The 20,171-nt window shown below is 37.4% G+C and overlaps 1 protein-coding gene and 1 long non-coding RNA gene across 2 annotated transcripts; both read right to left on the minus strand.

Annotated features, from left to right (window-relative positions):
• Positions 1-6,866: 6,866 nt before the first annotated feature.
• On the minus strand, positions 6,867-9,360 carry LOC140158563 (uncharacterized). Its single transcript, XR_011859798.1, has 2 exons — positions 8,874-9,360; positions 6,867-7,093 (listed from the first exon to the last, which is right to left on the minus strand). It is a non-coding gene; the product is annotated as an uncharacterized lncRNA (long non-coding RNA).
• A 6,473-nt stretch (positions 9,361-15,833) lies between these two features.
• LOC140158450 (uncharacterized) lies at positions 15,834-17,353 on the minus strand. Its single transcript, XM_072181544.1, has 2 exons — positions 16,669-17,353; positions 15,834-16,552 (listed from the first exon to the last, which is right to left on the minus strand). The coding sequence occupies exons 1-2, from the start codon at positions 17,351-17,353 to the stop codon at positions 15,834-15,836; spliced, it is 1,404 nt and encodes a 467-aa protein (XP_072037645.1).
• Positions 17,354-20,171: the final 2,818 nt, after the last annotated feature.

A 20,171-nucleotide genomic window follows, 5' to 3' on the forward strand; every position in this document is an offset into this window, starting at 1 on the left:
GTTTGGTGCCCATGGGACCGTTAAAAAGTGTTACACAAAATAACGAAAACACATTAACAATATACCTGGATCCCACTCGTGACAAACTCATGTGATATCCTTTTATTTTCGGAAGTTTGTGAAGTAGGTCATTGGTTCAAAGTTAACAATACAGGGTGTCCCAGAAAAAAATACCGAGCGAATGAATTTGGAGGTAAGTCGCGAAATAGACATCCGATCCAAAAATCTAAACATCAATCGTGTAGCCCATCTTATTCTGCATCTAAAGCAGTATACAGACTTTTTATTGTACGTACAATATTGTATGTACAATATGTACGTTATTTAATCTATTGCCATTCTATTTCCAGTAATGTTTAAGTTCTAACGAATGTTTGATGACGTAAAATCGATAATATATTTCTGCTAGATATTGTATGTAACATATTATCGATTTTTCGTCATCAAACATTCGTTAGAACTTAAACATTACTGGAAATAGAATGGCAATAGATTAAATAACGTACATATTGTACATACAATATTGTACGTACAATACTCGGAGTCTGAAGCGCGCTTTATACGCCAATTTCACTGGAATTGGTTGACTGATCACGAAGAAATGAGCGATTACATAAAGCATGCGTCAATTCACTTCATTCCAAGTTTGAAAGAAAGATCATTCTACACAATGCGCACTAGTGGTTAGGCATAACTGTCAATGGGCTTCATATTTTGTTCGGTGAAATCTTTTTCGTTCATTAAACAATCTGTTTCTTGCAAAACATTTTTACTATGTTTTGTTCAAATTTGAAAACCTGCACGATATTGAAAATGAAAGCTTGCATGTAAGATGATGATCGGTACTTGTAAATTTATTTTTTCGTTAATGTTGATATAAATGTTGCATAAAGAATTATTGCATAAAGAATTATTGCATAAAGAATTCCAGCTGGCTTAAAAAAAAATCACACACATTAATTTTTTGGAATATTTCCAAGAAATTGTAATGCAAAGTTTAATTCTATTAAAACTTCAACATTAATGTTGCATGGTATTAAAAAGCACACGTAAAGATGCAAGCACTTGATCATTGTCGTTCTTGGCTCAAATGTTCATTGGAACGTTAAAATATAACATTTGCACAACATAAAGAATTAAAGTTGGAAAGCTTCCAATTGTTTTCTCGGACAAACTGTTACTCATCTTCAGTGAAAGCATGAATAACATAACATCGTCGGATTATAGAATAGATAATGTGGACTAAATTTAATGAGATACACAAACTTTAGTAAGCGGTGAGCGAGTATGAAAAAAGCTCCTGTTGATCAAACTCGGAATGAACTGCATTGATGCATACATTATGTAATCGTTAATTTCTTCGCAACCAATCATCCGAATCAAATACAATTTTTGTATGTGATGCACAACAAAATAAGCTATGCGCCACATTTTTTTTTGATTCTGATGTTTATTTCTCAACTTAAGTTCAATTTGATTAGCTCGGTAATTTTTTCTGGGACACCCTGTAGCTTTGTCATTTCATGTCAATGTTGCCAAAACTATAAGTTACTTTACGAGAACCACAATGCCCCGGCAGACAGCGGTAACATGAGAGAACGACCACCGGGGGGGGGGGAGTCTTAACACAAATGATCATACGGGTATGCTCCCTGTTTTTGTTGTTGTTGTTGTTGTTGTTTTATCCCTGAATTTCACCAAAAAAGACCTGATTGAGGCCCCTAAATTGGTGTGTATTCCTCACATTTCTGTTTTTATTTTCAGGCAATTTTCAACCAGAAAGCCAAGAAATACCCTTGATTTTGACCGTTAATTCTTTCAAAAACAAAAAAACAAAAAAAAACAGGGAAAAAAAACCCAAAACGAATGTGGATGTTTGTACATTGTTTGTTTGTTTGTCACGGTTGGACCGAAAGGACACACACTATCACTCACAAACGGGTCAAAACCGATTAAAATCGGCTGTACTTGGAAAAATTGTGTCGCACACGAATGCTTTAACTTCCATTGTTAATTTCCTTGTATAATTAATAAATTAAACAACCAGACTATACTCATTGTAAAAAATGTTAATGTTTTTTAATCTTGCATTCATTCCTTAAACTACGGCAGGTTGTTTGATGGATTTATGGTCAAAACACTCTGTCGCAGGTGAAATATTTTTTTTTTATTTAATGTTCCTCATTCTTAACAGACGTACGTGCATTCAGTTGAAACATGGCTCGTATTTTGAAGAAACAATCTACTGATACAAAGCAGCGAAAATTTAAATGTCATGGCCTACTTTGAGTTTTTAAATACCATCGAAATAAATATGTCGCAAGGTTTCGACCTATACGTTATCCCAATATGTTAACACGTACCTTAGTCGTTGCAAACACTGAGATTGAACCAAAGTGTCCTTAAATATACGGTTTTTTACAGTCTACGGTTAATCATGCAAGCTATATGATAGTAATGTTTTCAGGTCCATATGACTTATGTATTTGAGAAAGAAATCCTAGGAAATTCGAAAATTCCGACCGTATGGTTAAGAAATGTAACATACGTTACCATAAAGTGCAGGGTTAAAACAAAAAAGTGACTATAAACTGTTGAGCAAATTATAGCCGCAGGTGTACTTGATAAACTTTCTCAGTATTATTTAATTAACGCATTTCCAACATACTTGTCGTAAATTTTGAAGTTAAAATGTAACCTACGTGACAGAAACATACGTTACTATTAATTTTAAACCATATTAAAATTTACTAAAACCGCGACCGATCACCCGTGTATTGTTTTCTTATAACGCCACCAGTGGTGCCACCATGCATTATAAGTACTTGGCATTGCAGAAAAATAGGTTCAGTGAAAAGTATCCTAATTGTAAGTTTCATCTAAATTTTCAATTTTGTTTTTTCAATTCCTTTTGAGGCAATCAATTCCCCTTTAACAAAACTTTCTTTTTGAACTAAAAGGCGACATTGCATTGTTTTATGCCAAAACAATTAGTTTTTGCATTGTCAACAAAAGAGTTTGCAGTACTCCTTTCAATCTAATGGTAACGTATGTTTCCTTTAGTAACGTAAGTGACCCATAGAAAACACATGGACATTATTGAAATTGATGTAAAAATAAAAGTTCACAAGATTTGAGCGTCATATTGTCCATAATGAAACTTAGAAGGACTGCCTTTGATTTATGAATAAAAATGAGTAGTTTAGAGATACTTTATTTCTGCCAATTTTTCAATTCCAAGTACTGCCGATTTATCGGTTTTGACCCAAACGTTGATTTTCATCTTTCCCAACTAAACGAACGAAATAGCGTTTGTACCGTCAGTAACATATTTTGAACAAAAAATTAATTGTTTTACTTAACATGAATTTTCTTTTGATTCATTCATTCACATTTATTCGAAATCTATATTTACTATATACATATAATTGAACATTGTATAATACTATACACGATTTGCATTGGGCTATTGCAAAAAATACGTGCACACCCCTACAGAGGAGTAACTTTTCAATAAAAAAATGTCTGCTTTATGAAAACGACTGGAATTCCAGTTGCAAGTCATTACTGGAAAAAGCTTGGAAATGTAATTAAATGAATGAAATATCACAGAATTGTCCAAATTAACCTCTCAAATTAAGGATTTCCAATTTTGAACTAGTTTTCTGCTGGATTTTTTTTTTGCCTTTGGACGCACTTTAAAGTTGGATTTCAATTTGCAACGATCACGACTGGACAAAAAGTCACAAATCCGAACTCCTCTACAGGGGTGTGCAGCTATTTCGGGAATAGCCTTTTAGAGATAGAAATATACACATAAGTTAATTACATTTGTTTTTATCTATATACGGTATTGCAGAGTGGTTTTCTAATATTTCAGTATATTATTATGTGATTCTTGGCATAATGTGCCATCAACACATTGGGCTATTCCAGTTGAAATCCATACACCCCATATGGAAGACAATCCAGAAATTACCATAATTAATTTCCCACAGGGGTGTAGATTTCAAATGGAGTCACATATTTAGGCCCATTTGAAATTCACATTCCCTGTGTGGGAGATTAAGGTCATGTCTTTCATAGGGGTGTATGGATTTCAGTTGGAATAGCCCATTGCCAGCTGCTGGAGATCATAGGAGCACACCCTCTATTTAGGGACCGTTCAATATAACGTAGTTACGCAGGGGGTGAGTGTTTTGACAAAAAATCGAAAATTCCCCCTTAAAACTTAAAGAGGGTTTGTGATAGGGATATTGAAATCAAACTGAATCAATGGACTACTAGTATAGTTTTGTAATTTGACATGTTTGAGGTGTGAGGATCCCAAAAAGCATTGGTTCCACTATGAATATGGCAAGAAAAACGCCCTACAATTCTAACCCACGTTAATTCATTTCGGGTTCTCTGCGTCTTTTCACATATCTTGTTCTTGCCAGGATCTGTGGTCTTTCTTATTTTCTTGTTCAAAGAAGTCATTCGCCAGAATTGAGGTTTCCCTCCTTTTGTTTTGCCTTCTTCGAAAAAAATATCTTCGGCATTGAACATACTAAATGGCTATTCCCTAGAGATATAAAATATGCTATATATAATTCAAAATTTCATATCAGATACAGATAATGCAGCATAATGTTTTTGCAACCTTAACACATTAAAGCCCCTACATTTTTACGCCAACCTTTTATCCTAATTATAAAGAATAAATTGGATTAAAAAATAATCGCAGGAGGGAGCGATCGGTATTAACCCCGGTATTAACGCCATGGGGTTAGAGGATTCACTTCTTTTCGCTGACCCCCGCTCCCCCTCCATGGCGTTCGCTTTAACTTGATTTTCCCCGCCCCCTACCCCATTCTCAAGTTTCTTCACTCAAACCTTTTTAACCCAAAAATTCATGTTCATCGCTTTTTCCTGGTTAAAGTCATGTTTTCTTGACTCCCCTTACCATAAATGCTGATCGCTCCCTATAGATTATTAGGCCATATGTTGGTACCGTATATCGTTAGTAGGACTAATTCATAGAGATTTTACTTTTGTGCATTTTGGCATTGGCCTATATTTATAATAATTTAATAATTATGTGTTTGTGAATGATTCCGGGATACGCCTATCATTAAATATTATAAACAATTAGATAACTTAGATATTAGATATAGGTTAATATAAAAATATATAATAAAAAGCATATATACAAACAAGTATACAGGGTGTCCCAGAAAAAATTACCGGGCGAATAAATGTGAACGTAAGTCAAGAAATAGACATCAGAATCCAAAAATCTAAACATCAGCGTGTAGCCTATCTTATTCTGCATCTTATATGTCAATTGTACTAGAATCGGTTGACTGATCGCGAAGAAATGAGCGATTACATAACGCATGCTTCCATTCACTTCATTCCAAGTTGGAAAGAAAGATCATTCAACACAATTTACACTCGTGGTTAACTGTCAATGGACTTCATATTTTGTTCTGTGAAATCCTTTTCGTTCTTTTTAAACAATCTGTTTCTTGCAAAACATTTAATTTGGTTTTGTTCAAATTTGAAAACCTGCACGATATTGAAAATGAAAGCTTGCTTGTAAGATGATGCTCGGTACTTGTAAATTTATTTTTTCGTTAATGTTCATATAAATGTTGCATAAAGAATTACTGCATAAAGAATTCCAGCTGGCTTAAAAAATTTCTCACACCCATTAATGTTTTTGGAATATTTCCAAGAAATTGTAATGCAGAGTTTAAATCTTTTAAAACTTCAACATTAATGTTGCAGGGTATCAAAAATCACGCGTAAAGTTGTAAGCACTTGATCATTGTTATTCTTGGCTTAAATGTTCTTTGAAAAGTTAAAATATAACATATTTGCACAACATAAAGAATTGAAGTTGGAAAGCATCCAATTGCAGAAATAAAAGTTTTCTCGGACAAACTGTTATCATCTTCTGTGAAAGCATGAATGACATAACACCGTCGGATTATAAAATTGATAATGTGGACTAAATTTAATGAGATACACAAACTTTAGCTAGCGGTAAGCGAGTATGAAAAAAGCACCTGTTGATCAAACTTGGAATGAACTGCATTGATGCACGCATTATGTAATCGTTCATTTCTTCGCAACCAGTCAACCGAATCAAATAAAATTTTCATATGTGATGCACAACAAAATAAGCTCTGCGCTACATTTTAATTTTGTTGAATATGATGTCTAATTCTCGACTTACGTTCAATTTTATTCGCTCGGTAATTTTTTCTGGGACACCCTGTATAGCTCATTAATCAAGACAATTATCCACACTCAACAATAAGAAACGGGTATGGCCGTTTTGTGACCCGGGTTTCAGGTGACCCTGGTTTGCCGACCCTAGTTTCATGTGAGCCCTGTACTGCCAAGTGCTACAAAACGGCCATACCCATTTAAGAAACACTCGCTCAATCAATAGAAATTATAGAGAAATCTTCAAAAGCAAGCAGTTCGCGCGCACACATGAGTTCCTTCATTCCTTCCAAGATCATTATCAAGTTCAACAGCTTTCAAAAAAATGCTGATTATGGCCATCGTGAATCCACGGCTAGCGTGATCCTTCCAGAATCGCATGATCGGCATTCGTAAAAGATGTAGGCCTACACCCTAATTTAAATACATACATGCAGCTAAAAACATGGCAAACCACCACCAAAGTTAAACGTTCTCCTCGGGCTTTCCACTTACTGACCCGTGTTTTGGGGGTGTAGGCCCTACCTGTATGTGTTCAATACATATAACATTGGCAGAGATATATCCAACATTTGAACAGTTGTCGTTTTCACTATAAATGCTGATTGCTGTTGTCCAAGTGACGAAGGTGCTGTTGAGGATGGACGCGACAAATTGATGTTTCATGCTGATATCGTGATGGCAGGGTGTAACAAAATGTTCTTATACCTGTTTTCATTATCATAAACTGTTACTAGGAACATCAGGCTTATTGAGCTCTGCATTACCGTCGTCCTCAACGTCTTCAAGACGAAAATATACACCAAGTACAATAATACAGATGATGAGAACCACCCAGATGATGGCGAAAGTAAGCATACGTCCTGAACCACATATTCTGTTTTGGAAACACACAAAACAAAAACGGAACTTAGTGTATGAATGAAATAGAATGAACGTCATGGAAACAACATACTCGGACTTTACAAGCTGCAAATTAACTTTGGCATCGTTATGTGGATGACACCTTAAGTGATCATCAACTTCAAGCTTCAAGAATTTTGAATCGAATGCAAATAAAATAATGATTTATACTCATACTGTCAAAACAATGATTTTTTTTCCGTACAACCAGAACAGGGAAGGTCAATGGCTTTTTAAACATGTATTCCGGTGGTTTGTAAACTAGTGTTTGCATATAATGTGCCAAATCCTTGTATTTTAGGGGGTGCAATTATTATGTGTATACCACCGGGGTCGTGAAAGGGGGTGGGAAGATTGCTTTAGGCCAAAGGGGGGAGAGGCAAGTATTTTTGGCAGGTCGAAATGGGATTTGTTGGCATTCGTTTCGATCAAATTCAAATTGCAAAATCTTATGCTCGCTGCGCTGCGCTCGCATCACATAATCAGTGACTGAAAACAACACAAAATAGGTCACTTATTAATTTAGTACCGGTACTATATAGCAAGGAAATATCACACCACTAGTTTTAATAAAATAACAAAAATGCACAGGAAAATGCGTAATCCATATAATAATAATGGTGTCACTGAACCATTAAATCTTATTATATCACTGGTCGCATGTCATGAATTGGTCATCTTTTGTGTAACATAATGTTAAACGATACAAATATCACCAATTTTGATTCACTTCAACACAACTTTTAATGAATACATTTTAGACCATTAAAAGTATATATCTCTGAAAAGCTTATATTGCAAGGATGCCAAATCAACCAAGTATAACATCATAATACAGGGTGGGTTAGAAATATACAGGGTGGAACATCAACAAAATTAGCATCTTTCTTGTCATGATAAACCCCATATTTTCTTTTTATGAAAGCTATGTAGCTCAAAATAAATATGGATTCAGAAAGACATTACATGGGCCCTTCAAACAAATTAGGAAGAAAGAGTTTGGTATCCCTTGCGTTAAACATACAGCGTGGTCAAAAATTGTAAAATAATTTTACAATTTGTATGACATTATCAATCAAAACTTTTTTCCTCCATGTCTGGCACTAAAACTAATAGCAAAATTGAATTCCTCATCAAATTTCCAAAACAATATGTGTACTTTTAAATAAGCAGGGTGACTCAAGCAAGAGATAGGCCATTTAGAAATGTCGGAGCATTATGTGCACACTTTGTACAGTAACATATAGGGAAAACTGTCTTAATTAGCAATTAATTAGGCAATTAATTAGTTACATCTTTTGTTACAGTTGATCTACTATGAGGTAGATCTACAATCCAGGATGATATATGTGCAATTTGTGGTATATGCTAGTTGTAGTTTTTAAGATACAAAGGTTTAAAGTTTGCCATATTTTTTTGGCCATATTTTCACAATTTTGTGTACAACCCTATGGGGCTCACCCGCCCCAGCTCACCCGTCCCGGCTCCTCCATTGACACATCTTACATACTGAAGTATAAATCTCAAAGTAGTTGTCCAATTGACTTGGTTTTTTTTGTATTTGACAAAGAACATAATTATTTACAAAATGACACCAAACTTTCTAAAATAGGTAGGCCTATCATACTTTTAGAATAAATCAAACTTGAAGTGGGAAGAAAGCATTTTCATGTTACGGCTCCTCCATTTTTGTGTGACCTATTTGTGACATGCGACCCACTGCACTATATAGGGTTATGAAAAAATGTCAATACCTTTTCCTTGTTTCATCCCTAAGAATAATGAATCTCCGTTGTGGCTCTTCGGTATCTTCAGTGTCAGATGTGATAATAAAAATAGGCTTTTCTAAAGAACGTTTCGTTTCCTGTCGAGTAGAAACTGCCGATTGCTGCTGATTTTCCGGTATAGTTGTTAACAACGGATCCTTCTCAGTCATTTTGATATAAAGGTCCTGCTGTGTGTGGTATTCATTCAAAGCTCTGCCAATTTACTACAGTAGAAGTAGGCCTAGTTATTCCAAAAAACCAAGCAAAATAGCTCTACACTGTTCTGGTTCTAGATCATGTTTGGCAGACATAAGTCAATAGGTATTTCGAAAACCGTGATAAACGCATTATTTTGACAATAAATACGGTACCTCTAGTATCGACCCGTGTTATGTGATCGTCTGTGTACGTCTGACCTGAACCTGTATTATATTCAAGGTTGTTCCGCTATTCAACGAGTTCTTCTTTTGTTAATGTTTGTTTAGTTTGTGCCTAGGTCAAATACGTAAGTAAAAGTGATATTTTGCTTCCAGTTCATCAAGTAAACAAGAAACAACCAACTGAACTTTTGATTTAGGGGCTGTGCAATATTATGAGCCGGGGGGGGTAAACTTTCCAAACGGGCTGAACAACACTTTTGCAAAACGTACATAACTCATTAACAATATTCTTCCAAATAAATAGGCCTATTAAAATCAAGCAAGTTTTCAAAGTAGGCCTACTAGTATAGTACCCGGGATTTGTAGAATGAACTTTTGCAAAAACATCGAAGTACACTGTAGGCCTATTATTTTTCAATAAGGGGCCTATAGGTTCTATTGATTTCCCGGATTGATTTTTCGATATTTATTTTGGCTGCTTCGACCAACAATTACCTACTGTCTGTTCAATTAGCTTAGATTCTTGAATTTTTAAGATATTTGACAAAATAAAAAATTGTGGTCGAAGTCATCAAAGAAAAGTGTTAGCACAGCCTTAGACCTAACGTGATTTATACTTTTCAAATTCTAAAGTTCAATTTAAAACCCCATTTCTTTTCAATTTTGGTCTTTTCCGGCTTTTCCCGCGATATTTTTTATAAAAAGCCGTAGAACGTCCGGTACCATAACCCTTTTTGAATCAATCCATTAGAGCAATGGGGGACTAATGTCATACTCATAATGCGATGAGATAGCAAAACTATTTTTGGTCACATGATACTCGTTTAACCAATTAATGAACGAGAATATATTAATGAAGGATATAATATTTATTCGACCATCCGCATCAGGAAGTATTGTCCAACAAAATAGGTATAGCTAAAATAGGCCCAGCTTATGTAAATACATTCCTTGTGTATTTATTTATTTATTTTATTTATTTATTTATTTATTTATTTATTTATTTATTTATTTATTTATTTATTTATTTATTTATTTATTTATTTATTTATTTATTTATTTATTTATTTATTTATTTATTTATTTATTGTCCGAATGGGTCTGAGATGGTGTAGACCTATAGGCCTATTATAAAACTACACATTTATTTTCAATTTGTTATTTCGTTATGTTTGTTGAATACAAACTATGAGAAGGACATTTGGAAACAAAAGAACTTTTGTACAAGAAAATATTATAAAAACAATCAGGTTACAGAAAACAATTCTTGTAAAGTTACTGTATCTGAAAATGTCAAACGAATGCTGATATTCTTGGGAAGGAATGATGGTATTAAACAAAACTCAATTTAGGGCCTACATTGTAAACCAGTTGAAATAAGTACGAAATCCATGATTTTAATGTCATTGTTTAGGAAATAAATAATGCTCAGAATAATGTTATGCATAAAACGTAATCGCGCTATATAATTTCGTGTAACAAAAACCGGTGGACCATCATCAACTATAGAACCTATCCAATAACCGGAACGGTATAACAATTGAAATGGCAGGACAGATTGGTGGACAGATTGCTTTGCTAAATTGGATAGAATGTATGCCCTAAAGTTGAGAATGGACCGTCCCACTCGATTGGCAAAAAGGTCGCGAACCCTTTTGGTGGACCCAAGTAACTGCCTAAAATGAGGCAAAATTGAAAAGAAATGGGGTTTTTACATGAACTTTCGAATTTGAAAAGTATAAATCACGTTAGGTCTAAGGCTGTGCTAACACTTTTCTTTGATGACTTTGGCCACAATTTTTATTTTTTCAAATATCTTAAAAATTTAAGAATCTAAACTAATTGAACATACAGTAATACAATACATTTTGTTCTGACATATTTATATTATGTCAACGACGAAAATCCGTTTACAATACGTTATTTAATATCAAGGATGTTTTTCGGCAATTTTCCTGTGGGATTTTTTTAAATTTTGCAGTCGCTAGCTACGCCACTGCGAACTTTTTTTTAACGGTCGGTTAAGGGATCTAGAATGAGCGTTTATGGCGTTTCGACAGTATTTTTTGTGGGTCATGAGAGCACCTCAGACGTATCGAATTGCATTCTGAATACGAAGCATGTCTTTCTGATATCAAATAATTTTCATTTTTTGAAATTCACGATATAATATAAATTTTATGACAAATTTAAATTATTAAAATTTGATATTTTTCAAATTTTTGATATATAACAGTCCTCGAAGTAAATTTTATAAATCTAATGATATATTTTTTAAAGTGTATATAGCTGGGAGGAAAAGCCGACGATCAATTGAAAATTTTGACCTTTTATATTGAAGATATTGATTTTTTTGTGTGTTTTGGGAAAAAAATTCATATCTTCAATACGAAAGGTCAAAATTTTCCATTGATCGTCGGCTTTTCATCCCACCTACATACACTTTAAGTATAAATCATCAGATTTACAAAGTTTACTTCGAGTACTGTTAAATATCAAAAATATCAATTTTAATGATTTGCCATAAAATGTGTATTACATTGCGAATTTCAAAAATCAAAATTATTTGATATCAGAAGGACATTTTTCTTATTCATAATGCAATTCGATATGTCTGATGTGCTCTAATGTCCCACAATAAATACTGTCCAAACGTTCATATCCCTTCCCTTAAGGGCTCGGATATCAACGTTTGCACAGTATTTTTGTGGGACCTGAGAGCACATCGGACACACCAAATTGATTCTGAATACGAGGAATGTCCTTCTGATAATGATATCAAAAATTTGATTTTTTTTTTTTTTTTGAAATTCGTGATATAGGTCTAATACAAATTTTATGGCAAAATAAAAATTGATATTTTTGATATTGAACAGTGTCGAAGTAAACACAAAAACACATAAAATGCTTTTGAGAACCCAGCAAACACAAAACGTTTTCGACATCATTCGCAAAAAGTTATAAAATGTTGTCAGAAAACATTTAAATGTCGGGTTATATAAAGGGTATATTAAGAGTATAAAACGTTTTCATAATCTTAAAAAACATTTTTTGATAATCTACTGCTCAGCAAACACAAATGTTTTACAGAAAACGTTTAAATGTCGGGTTATATAAACGGTCTAAAACCCTGAGCTACGAATTCTGTAACCAGTAGCTGGTAGAAGAGCAAACAAATCTATATTTTGGCGTGGAGTTTGACAACAAATTCAACTGGGATGCACGTTGTCAAGGCAGTCAGCAAGGCAAACAGAGTGCTGGGAGTACTGAGAAACTTTTTGGTTTTGCCCCAGTCATGAAAGTTTTCAAGGAGACTGCAAACAAAACCCTGCCCTGTTAGACCCATTCTTGAGTATGGTAGCTTTGCATGGGGACCATTGAAGAAGACGCATATCCAACTGGTCGAGGGAGTGCAGAGAAAATGAGCTAGATTCTGCTAAGGGGACTACAAAAGCTTACAAACAAAAGAGCAGTGTGACACAGATGTTAAATGACCTAGACTGAGACTCTGGAAGAAAGAAAGCGTCAATGACCATGACATACAAGATCATCAATGGGCTCCCAGTAGAAATTGATGCCAACCACCACTTCCAAAGTGCTGAGACCCGGGGCTGAGGCCAGCGGGGTGACAACAAAAAACAAAAACAGAGCAAACCTGCAACGGATGCCCCGAAGGGGGGTCACTCCCATTGTGGCCTGTACACCATCCGCGATAATCAACTTTTGGAAAGCATCCTAAACAAGGACTTAACCATGTTAACCCTTGGCTAAAACGATACCCTAAACAGGTAACACGCGCCTGTTGTCACACCCTAAACAGGGATTTTATTCCTTGCATCAAATATCATACCCTAAATTTCATTTCCGCACCCTAAATTTCATTTCCGCGTATTAGCAATTGCAACTTTGCTACCCTTTTTTCAAATTTTTCATGTTTTTAACACCCTAAACATGATATGCGCGTATCGTGCCTAAACCCACGAAAAACTACCCTTTTTACGCGTTTTTATTATCGCGGATGGTGTACAGGTCACAATGGGAGCTGGAGTGATCCCCGGGAACTGATGTTTCCAACAAAGGATGTGTACAAACATTCTTTCTTTCCACGTGCATCGCAGGAATGGAACAGGCTGGACATGCCAATGAAGCCAAGTGAACAGAAGTCTTCAAAAACAGAATGAACAAAATAGAAACCAAAGCAGAAACCAAAGCAACTGAAGTAACCAAGTCACGCAAGGAAGAAACCAAACCAACTGAAGTAACCAAGTCAAGCAAGCAAGAAACCAAAGCAACGGAAGTAACCAAGACAAGCAAAGCAGAGACCAAAGCAACTGAAGTAACCGAGACAAGCACAGCAGAAACCAAATCAACTGAAGTAACCAAGTCACGCAAGGAAGAAACCAAACCAACTGAAGTAACCAAGTCAAGCAAGCAAGAAACCAAAGCAACGGAAGTAACCAAGACAAGCAAAGCAGAGACCAAAGCAACTGAAGTAACCGAGACAAGCACAGCAGAAACCAAATCAACTGAAGTAACCAAGTCACGCAAGGAAGAAACCAAACCAACTGAAGTAACCAAGTCAAGCAAGCAAGAAACCAAAGCAACGGAAGTAACCAAGACAAGCAAAGCAGAGACCAAAGCAACTGAAGTAACCGAGACAAGCACAGCAGAAACCAAATCAACTGAAGTAACCAAGTCAAGCAAACAAGAAACCAAAGCAACGGAAGTAACCAAGACAAGCAAAGCAGAAACCAAAGCACTGAAGTAACCGAGACAAGCACAGCAGAAACCAAATCAACTGAAGTAACCAAGACAAGCAAAGCAGAAACCAAAGCAACTGAAGTAACCGAGACAAGCACAGCAGAAACCAAATCAACTGAAGTAACCAAGTCAAGCAAACAAGAAACCAAAGCAACGGAAGTAACCAAGACAAGCAAAGCAGAAACCAAAGCACTGAAGTAACCGAGACAAGCAAGTAAGAAACCAAAGCAACTGAAGTAACCAAGTCAAGCAAGGAAGAAACCAAAGCAACTGAAGTAACCAAGATAATTGCTGCTGCTGCTGCGTTGCCATAGTCCTCATAGAACCGTCGGCATTCTCTTGCATGCTTTCTCTCTTGCCACGGCCATTCCACCATTAGTCCACATTCTGATATTATCAATCCATCCTGTTTTCCTTCGACCTGGCCTGGCTTTTCCTTCTACTTCTCCTTCTATCGTTATCTGAACAATGCTATCTGGACGCCGCTTCCAATGACCATACACATGATACAGGGATATCTTTCTTTTCTTCAGCTGACTGAGCAGACCTTGTTTTTTTGTGATGGCCACTTTCTGACGGATCCATGCATTGGTTTTCCTATCTTTCCAGCTGACCTGAAGCATTCTGCGCCATACCCACAGCTCAAACGACTCTATCTTCTTGATATCGCTTTGTTTTAGGGTCCAACTTTCTGCACCATACAGGGCTATACTCCAGACAAGGGATCTCACCAGTTGTTTCTTCAGCTTCAGGCTGATCGCTTTAGCCTTCCATAATCCTAATAATTGGCTGGTGCATCTCTGGCAATTGCTAGTCGAGCATTGATCTCCGGTGTAGAGTCTGCATCACATCCTACCATTGAGCCAAGGTATTTGAACCTTTTCAACCTGCTTGATTGGCTTTCCACCCAGGGAGATTGTCTCTTTGCTACCATGGGTCATAACATGGGTTTTGGCTGCGTTTATATGGAGACCAAAGGTGTGACTGCACCTCTCCAACTCGACTGCATGCTTCTCAAGTTCTGCCTTCGTGCATGCTATGAGTGTGGTATCATCTGCATAGCGAATATTCCATATTGCTCTTCCACCGACAATGCAGCCTGATCTCTCATCTACAACCTCATTCACCTGTCGCATGATCGATTCACCACAGGCGTTGAACAGCATGGGGGACATAATACAGCCCTGCCGAACTCCTTGTTCAAATGGAAATGGGTTTGTGTGGCCATCTGCTACACGAATAACACCAGTCGCTTTTGAGTACAGCCTCTTTAGCAGCCAGACTAGGTGATTTGGTGTGCCGAAGTCCAAGAGAGTTTTCCACAGGACATCATGATTGACCGTGTCGAAGGCCTTGCTGTAGTCGACAAACATCAGCCACAGTTGTTGATCTTGGCGTTTCACTGTTTTCTCAATGATGTTACGTAAAGTGAGGATTGCGTCAGTTGTCCATTTACCAGCAACAAATCCAAACTGTTCCTCTGCAATCTGTGGCATAATGTAGTGGGCTAGCCTACAGCGTATACTTTCTAGCAGCACTTTTGAAGCGTGGCATAGCAGACTGATGGTACGATGTTTAGAGCATTCTTGAGTGGCAGGTACCTTTGGTAAGGTGATTATTTCTGATTGAGTCCAGTCACTGGGCCACTCTCCTGTCTTCCAGATGTTATCAATTATTTCTTTCATCGCTTGAACAACAGTTTCTTCTCCCGCCTTGATCATTTCTCCATAATCCCATCTTGACCAGCAGCTTTACCGGCTTTTAGTTTCTTTATAGCTGTTCTGATTTCACAGCATGATTTCAGGTTCTAGTAGCTCTGGTCGGCGTTCATCTTGGGGAGTCTTGGGGCATCGGAGTGAAATAGTTGAGTGCCATACTCTGTCCACCTGTCTCTGATACTAGCAGCCTCATAAAGCATCTCACCATTCTCATCCTTAATACCAATGCCTGCCTGAGGACATTTCCGCCCACTAATCTGACTTATCAGCTGGTATGTGCGTTTGCTGTTCCCAGACCTGAATGATTTATCTGCTTCAGCGCTCACCTCGTCCAGCCATTTGCGTTTTGCTCTACGGCATGCAGTCTTGACTGCTTTGCAAAGGTGTCTGTATTCTGGGCTTTGGAAGTTGTTCAGCTTGGCTTGGCGTCTCTGGAGAATCAAGTCTTGGATTGCTGGATCATCTATCCATGGCTTTTCTGTTTTTCTTACAGCCGGACAATGTTCTTTTGCTGCTGAAGATAGAGCATCTGCTAATACTGGCCATGAAACATCCTTGTCTTTCAAGTGGTCTTGGACACTGGCTTCAAATGCATCTGCAGTGGTTGGATCTGTCAACTGTGCTAGGTTTGGTTTCACTTTCTTCGACAGTCTCTTTTTCGTGTTCCAACTGCGACCCTTCACCTTCATCCAGACTAGTTGGTGGTCTGTACCGCAATCAGCACTGCGTAATGCTCTGCTGTCTATGTATTCTCTTCTGTCACGTAGCCGGATAGCGATGAAATCTATTTGGTTCTTCCATAGGCCACCTGGAGAACACCAAGTATACAGCTGATTTCGTCTATGTTGGAAACAGGTATTGTATTCACAGCAACTAATTTGTTGTCACTGAGCCAGTCGAGCAGTGTTTGTCCACGGTCGTTACCTTCTCCGACACCATATCTACCACAGGACATATGATGGCGATCAGCACCAATTTGAGCGTTGAAATCACCCATCACCACCAGTCGATCTTTCTTGGGGCATTCGTCCACTACCTTTTGCAGCATAGCATATATTGAAAGTATCTCTTCGTCGTTCGCTTCAGTCGTTGGAATGTAGATCTGGATGATTGTTATTGGCTTGGGTTTCGCATTGAGACGAATCATGATAATTCTGTCTGATATTGGTTGGACCTTCAAAACAGATTTGACAGTCTTTGGCGATACAAGGAATCCCACACCTCTTTGGTGAACATTGTCATTACCTACATAGTAGAGCATCCAGCCATTTGTATTCACCTGTCCTGATGAAGTCCATCTGGTTTCTGCCAGTCCTAGAACATCCAAACTCAAACGCTCTGCCTCCATGTGAACTTGATCTAGTTTACCACAGTCGTTCATCGTACGGACATTCCATGTTGCAATGTTCAGATATCGTCGATCTCCGCCAGATGTAGCCCGAGAGGTATCAGATCCATGCCTCTCAGATGAGTTTAAGCATGACTCGTCATTGGGTGACTCGGAGCTCCTGTCTGGAATTGATCCTTCCCCAGTATCTCTAGGAGCACGGTCAATCCTGGGGGACCTAATCGCCGACTCCATAACCTTTTGTTCCTTATAATACACCATCCATATACAAGAGAATTATAGGCTAGTAATCCGTTGGGACGCCACCCCGCTACGGATGCAGATGACCGGAACCTACGCTTTGTAGAACCGCCCTTTACTACACGTACACCTACTGCCGGTGCTGCTGCATGCCTTCCATGCCGTAAGATCCTTTGATGATCAGCGCCATTTCCACCATACAGACTGCTCCCGAGAAACCCCACCCAGGGACCCGTTCGGCTTTTTGGCGCCGACCGATCCGCCAGTTGCATTGTAGGTAATATCGGCTTTTGTGCATTTTATAGACGTTAGCTTGGGACTGGCTAACCCCTCACACAACCTCCCTACGGTGCCTGGATGCAGTTTAAAGTCATACCCAAGATAATTAGCAAAGCAGAAACCAAAGCAACTGAAGTAACCAAGATAAGCAAAGCAGAAACCAAAGCAACTGAAGTAATCAAGTCAAGCAAGGAAGAAACCAAAGCAACTGAAGTAACCAAGTCAAGCAAAGCAGAAACCAAAGCAACTGAAGTAACCAAAACGAGCAAAGCAGAAACCAAAGCAACTGAAGTAACCAAGACAAGCAAAGCAGAAACCAAAGCAACTGAAGTAACCGAGACAAGCAAAGCAGAAACCAAAGCAACTGAAGTAACCGAGACAAGCAAAGCAGAAACCAAAGCAACTGAAGTAACCAAAACGAGCAAAGCAGAAACCAAAGCAACTGAAGTAACCAAGATAAGCAAAGCAGAAACCAAAGCAACTGAAGTAATCAAGTCAAGCAAGGAAGAAACCAAAGCAACTGAAGTAACCAAGTCAAGCAAAGCAGAAACCAAAGCAACTGAAGTAGCCAAGTCAAGCAAAGCAGAAACCAAAGCAACTGAAGTAACCAAGACAAGCAAAGCAGATACCAAAGCAACTGAAGTAACCAAGACAAGCAAGGAAGAAACCAAAGCAACTGAAGTAACCAGTCAAGCAAAGCAGAAACCAAAGCAACTGAAGTAACCAAGACAAGCAGGTAAGAAACCAAATCAACTGAAGTGACCAAGTCAAGCAAAGCAGAAACCAAAGCAACTGAAGTAACCAAGACAAGCAAAGCAGAAACCAAAGCAACTGAAGTAACCAAGTCAAGCAAGGAAGAAATCAAAGCAACTGAAGTAATCAAGACAAGCAAAGCAGAAACCAAAGCAACTGAAGTAACTGTGACAAGCAAATCAGAAACCAAAGCAACTGAAGTAACCAAGACAAGCAAGGAAGAAACCAAAGCAACTGAAGTAACCAAGACAAGCAAGGAAGAAACCAAAGCAACTGAAGTAACCAAGACAAGCAAAGCAGAAACCAACGCAACTGAAGTAACCAGACAAGCAAGGAAGAAACCAAAGCAACTGAAGTAACCAAGACAAGCAAAGCAGAAACCAAAGCAACTGAAGTAACCAAGACAAGCAAGGAAGAAACCAAAGCAACTGAAGTAACCAAGACAAGCAAAGCAGAAACCAAAGCAACTGAAGTAACAAAGACAAGCAAAGCAGAAACCAAATCAACTGAAGTAACAAAGACAAGCAACCAAAGCAACTGAAGTAACAAAGACAAGCAAAGCAGAAACCAAAGCAACTGAAGTAACAAAGACAAGCAAAGCAGAAACCAAAGCAACCGAATTAACAAAGACAAGCAAAGCAGAAACCAAAGCAACTGAAGTAACAAAAACAAGCAAAGCAGAAACCAAAGCAACTGAAGTAACAAAGACAAACAAAGCAGAAACCAAAGCAACTAAAGTATCAAAAACAAGCAAAGCAGAAACCAAAGCAACTGAAGTAACAAAAACAAGCAAAGCAGAAACCAAAGCAACTGAAGTAACAAAGACAAGCAAAGCAGAAACCAAAGCAACTGAAGTAACAAAAACAAGCAAAGCAGAAACCAAAGCAACTGAAGTAACAAAGACAAACGAAGCAGAAACCAAAGCAACTGAAGTAACCATGACAAGCAAAGCAGACACCAAAGCAACTGAAGTAACAAAGACAAGCAAAGCAGAAACCAAAGCAACTGAAGTATAGACAAAGACATGCAAAGCAGAAACCAAAGCAACTGAAGTAACAAAAACAAGCAAAGCAGAAACCAAATCAACTGAAGTAACAAAGACAAGCCTCTTGACGGTGAAAAGTTGGCGAAAGTACAGCATCTGAGCATGCATACTGAACCTAAGAAGAAGTGATGTAGCGCAGCAGCTAATACTAGGCTTATATGTGTGGATAAACATAATTTTGACCATTCCTGTTTTTAATTTAAATTCTTTTTCATTGATATTTTCATCAAGTACTCTCAAAAGGATGGTCTTTAAGAATATGAAACAAAAATTTGATCAGACTTTTCAATCTAGGGAAATTAACCTTTGAAATTGGGTAAAGTTGTTTTTGGACCACCCTATACAATAGGGAAATACTACATATGTGGTAATTGATCAGACTTTTCAATCTAGAGAAATTAACCTTTGAAATTGGGTAAAGTTGTTTTTGGACCACCCTATACAATAGGGAAATACTACATATGTGGTAATTGATCAGACTTTTCAATCTAGAGAAATTAACCTTTGAAATTGGGTAAAGTTGTTTTTGGACCACCCTATACAATAGGGAAATACTACATATGTGGTAATTGATCAGACTTTTCAATCTAGAGAAATTAACCTTTGAAATTGGGTAAAGTTGTTTTTGGACCACCCTGTACAATAGGGAAATACTACATGTGTGGTAGGCTGGTAGTTGATCAGACTTTTCAATCTAAAGAAATCAACCTTTGAAATTGGATAAAGTTGTTTTTGGACCCCCTATACAATAGGGAAATATTA

This window comes from Amphiura filiformis, chromosome 8 (assembly GCF_039555335.1).
Source record: "Amphiura filiformis chromosome 8, Afil_fr2py, whole genome shotgun sequence".
NCBI lineage: Eukaryota > Metazoa > Echinodermata > Ophiuroidea > Amphilepidida > Amphiuridae > Amphiura > Amphiura filiformis.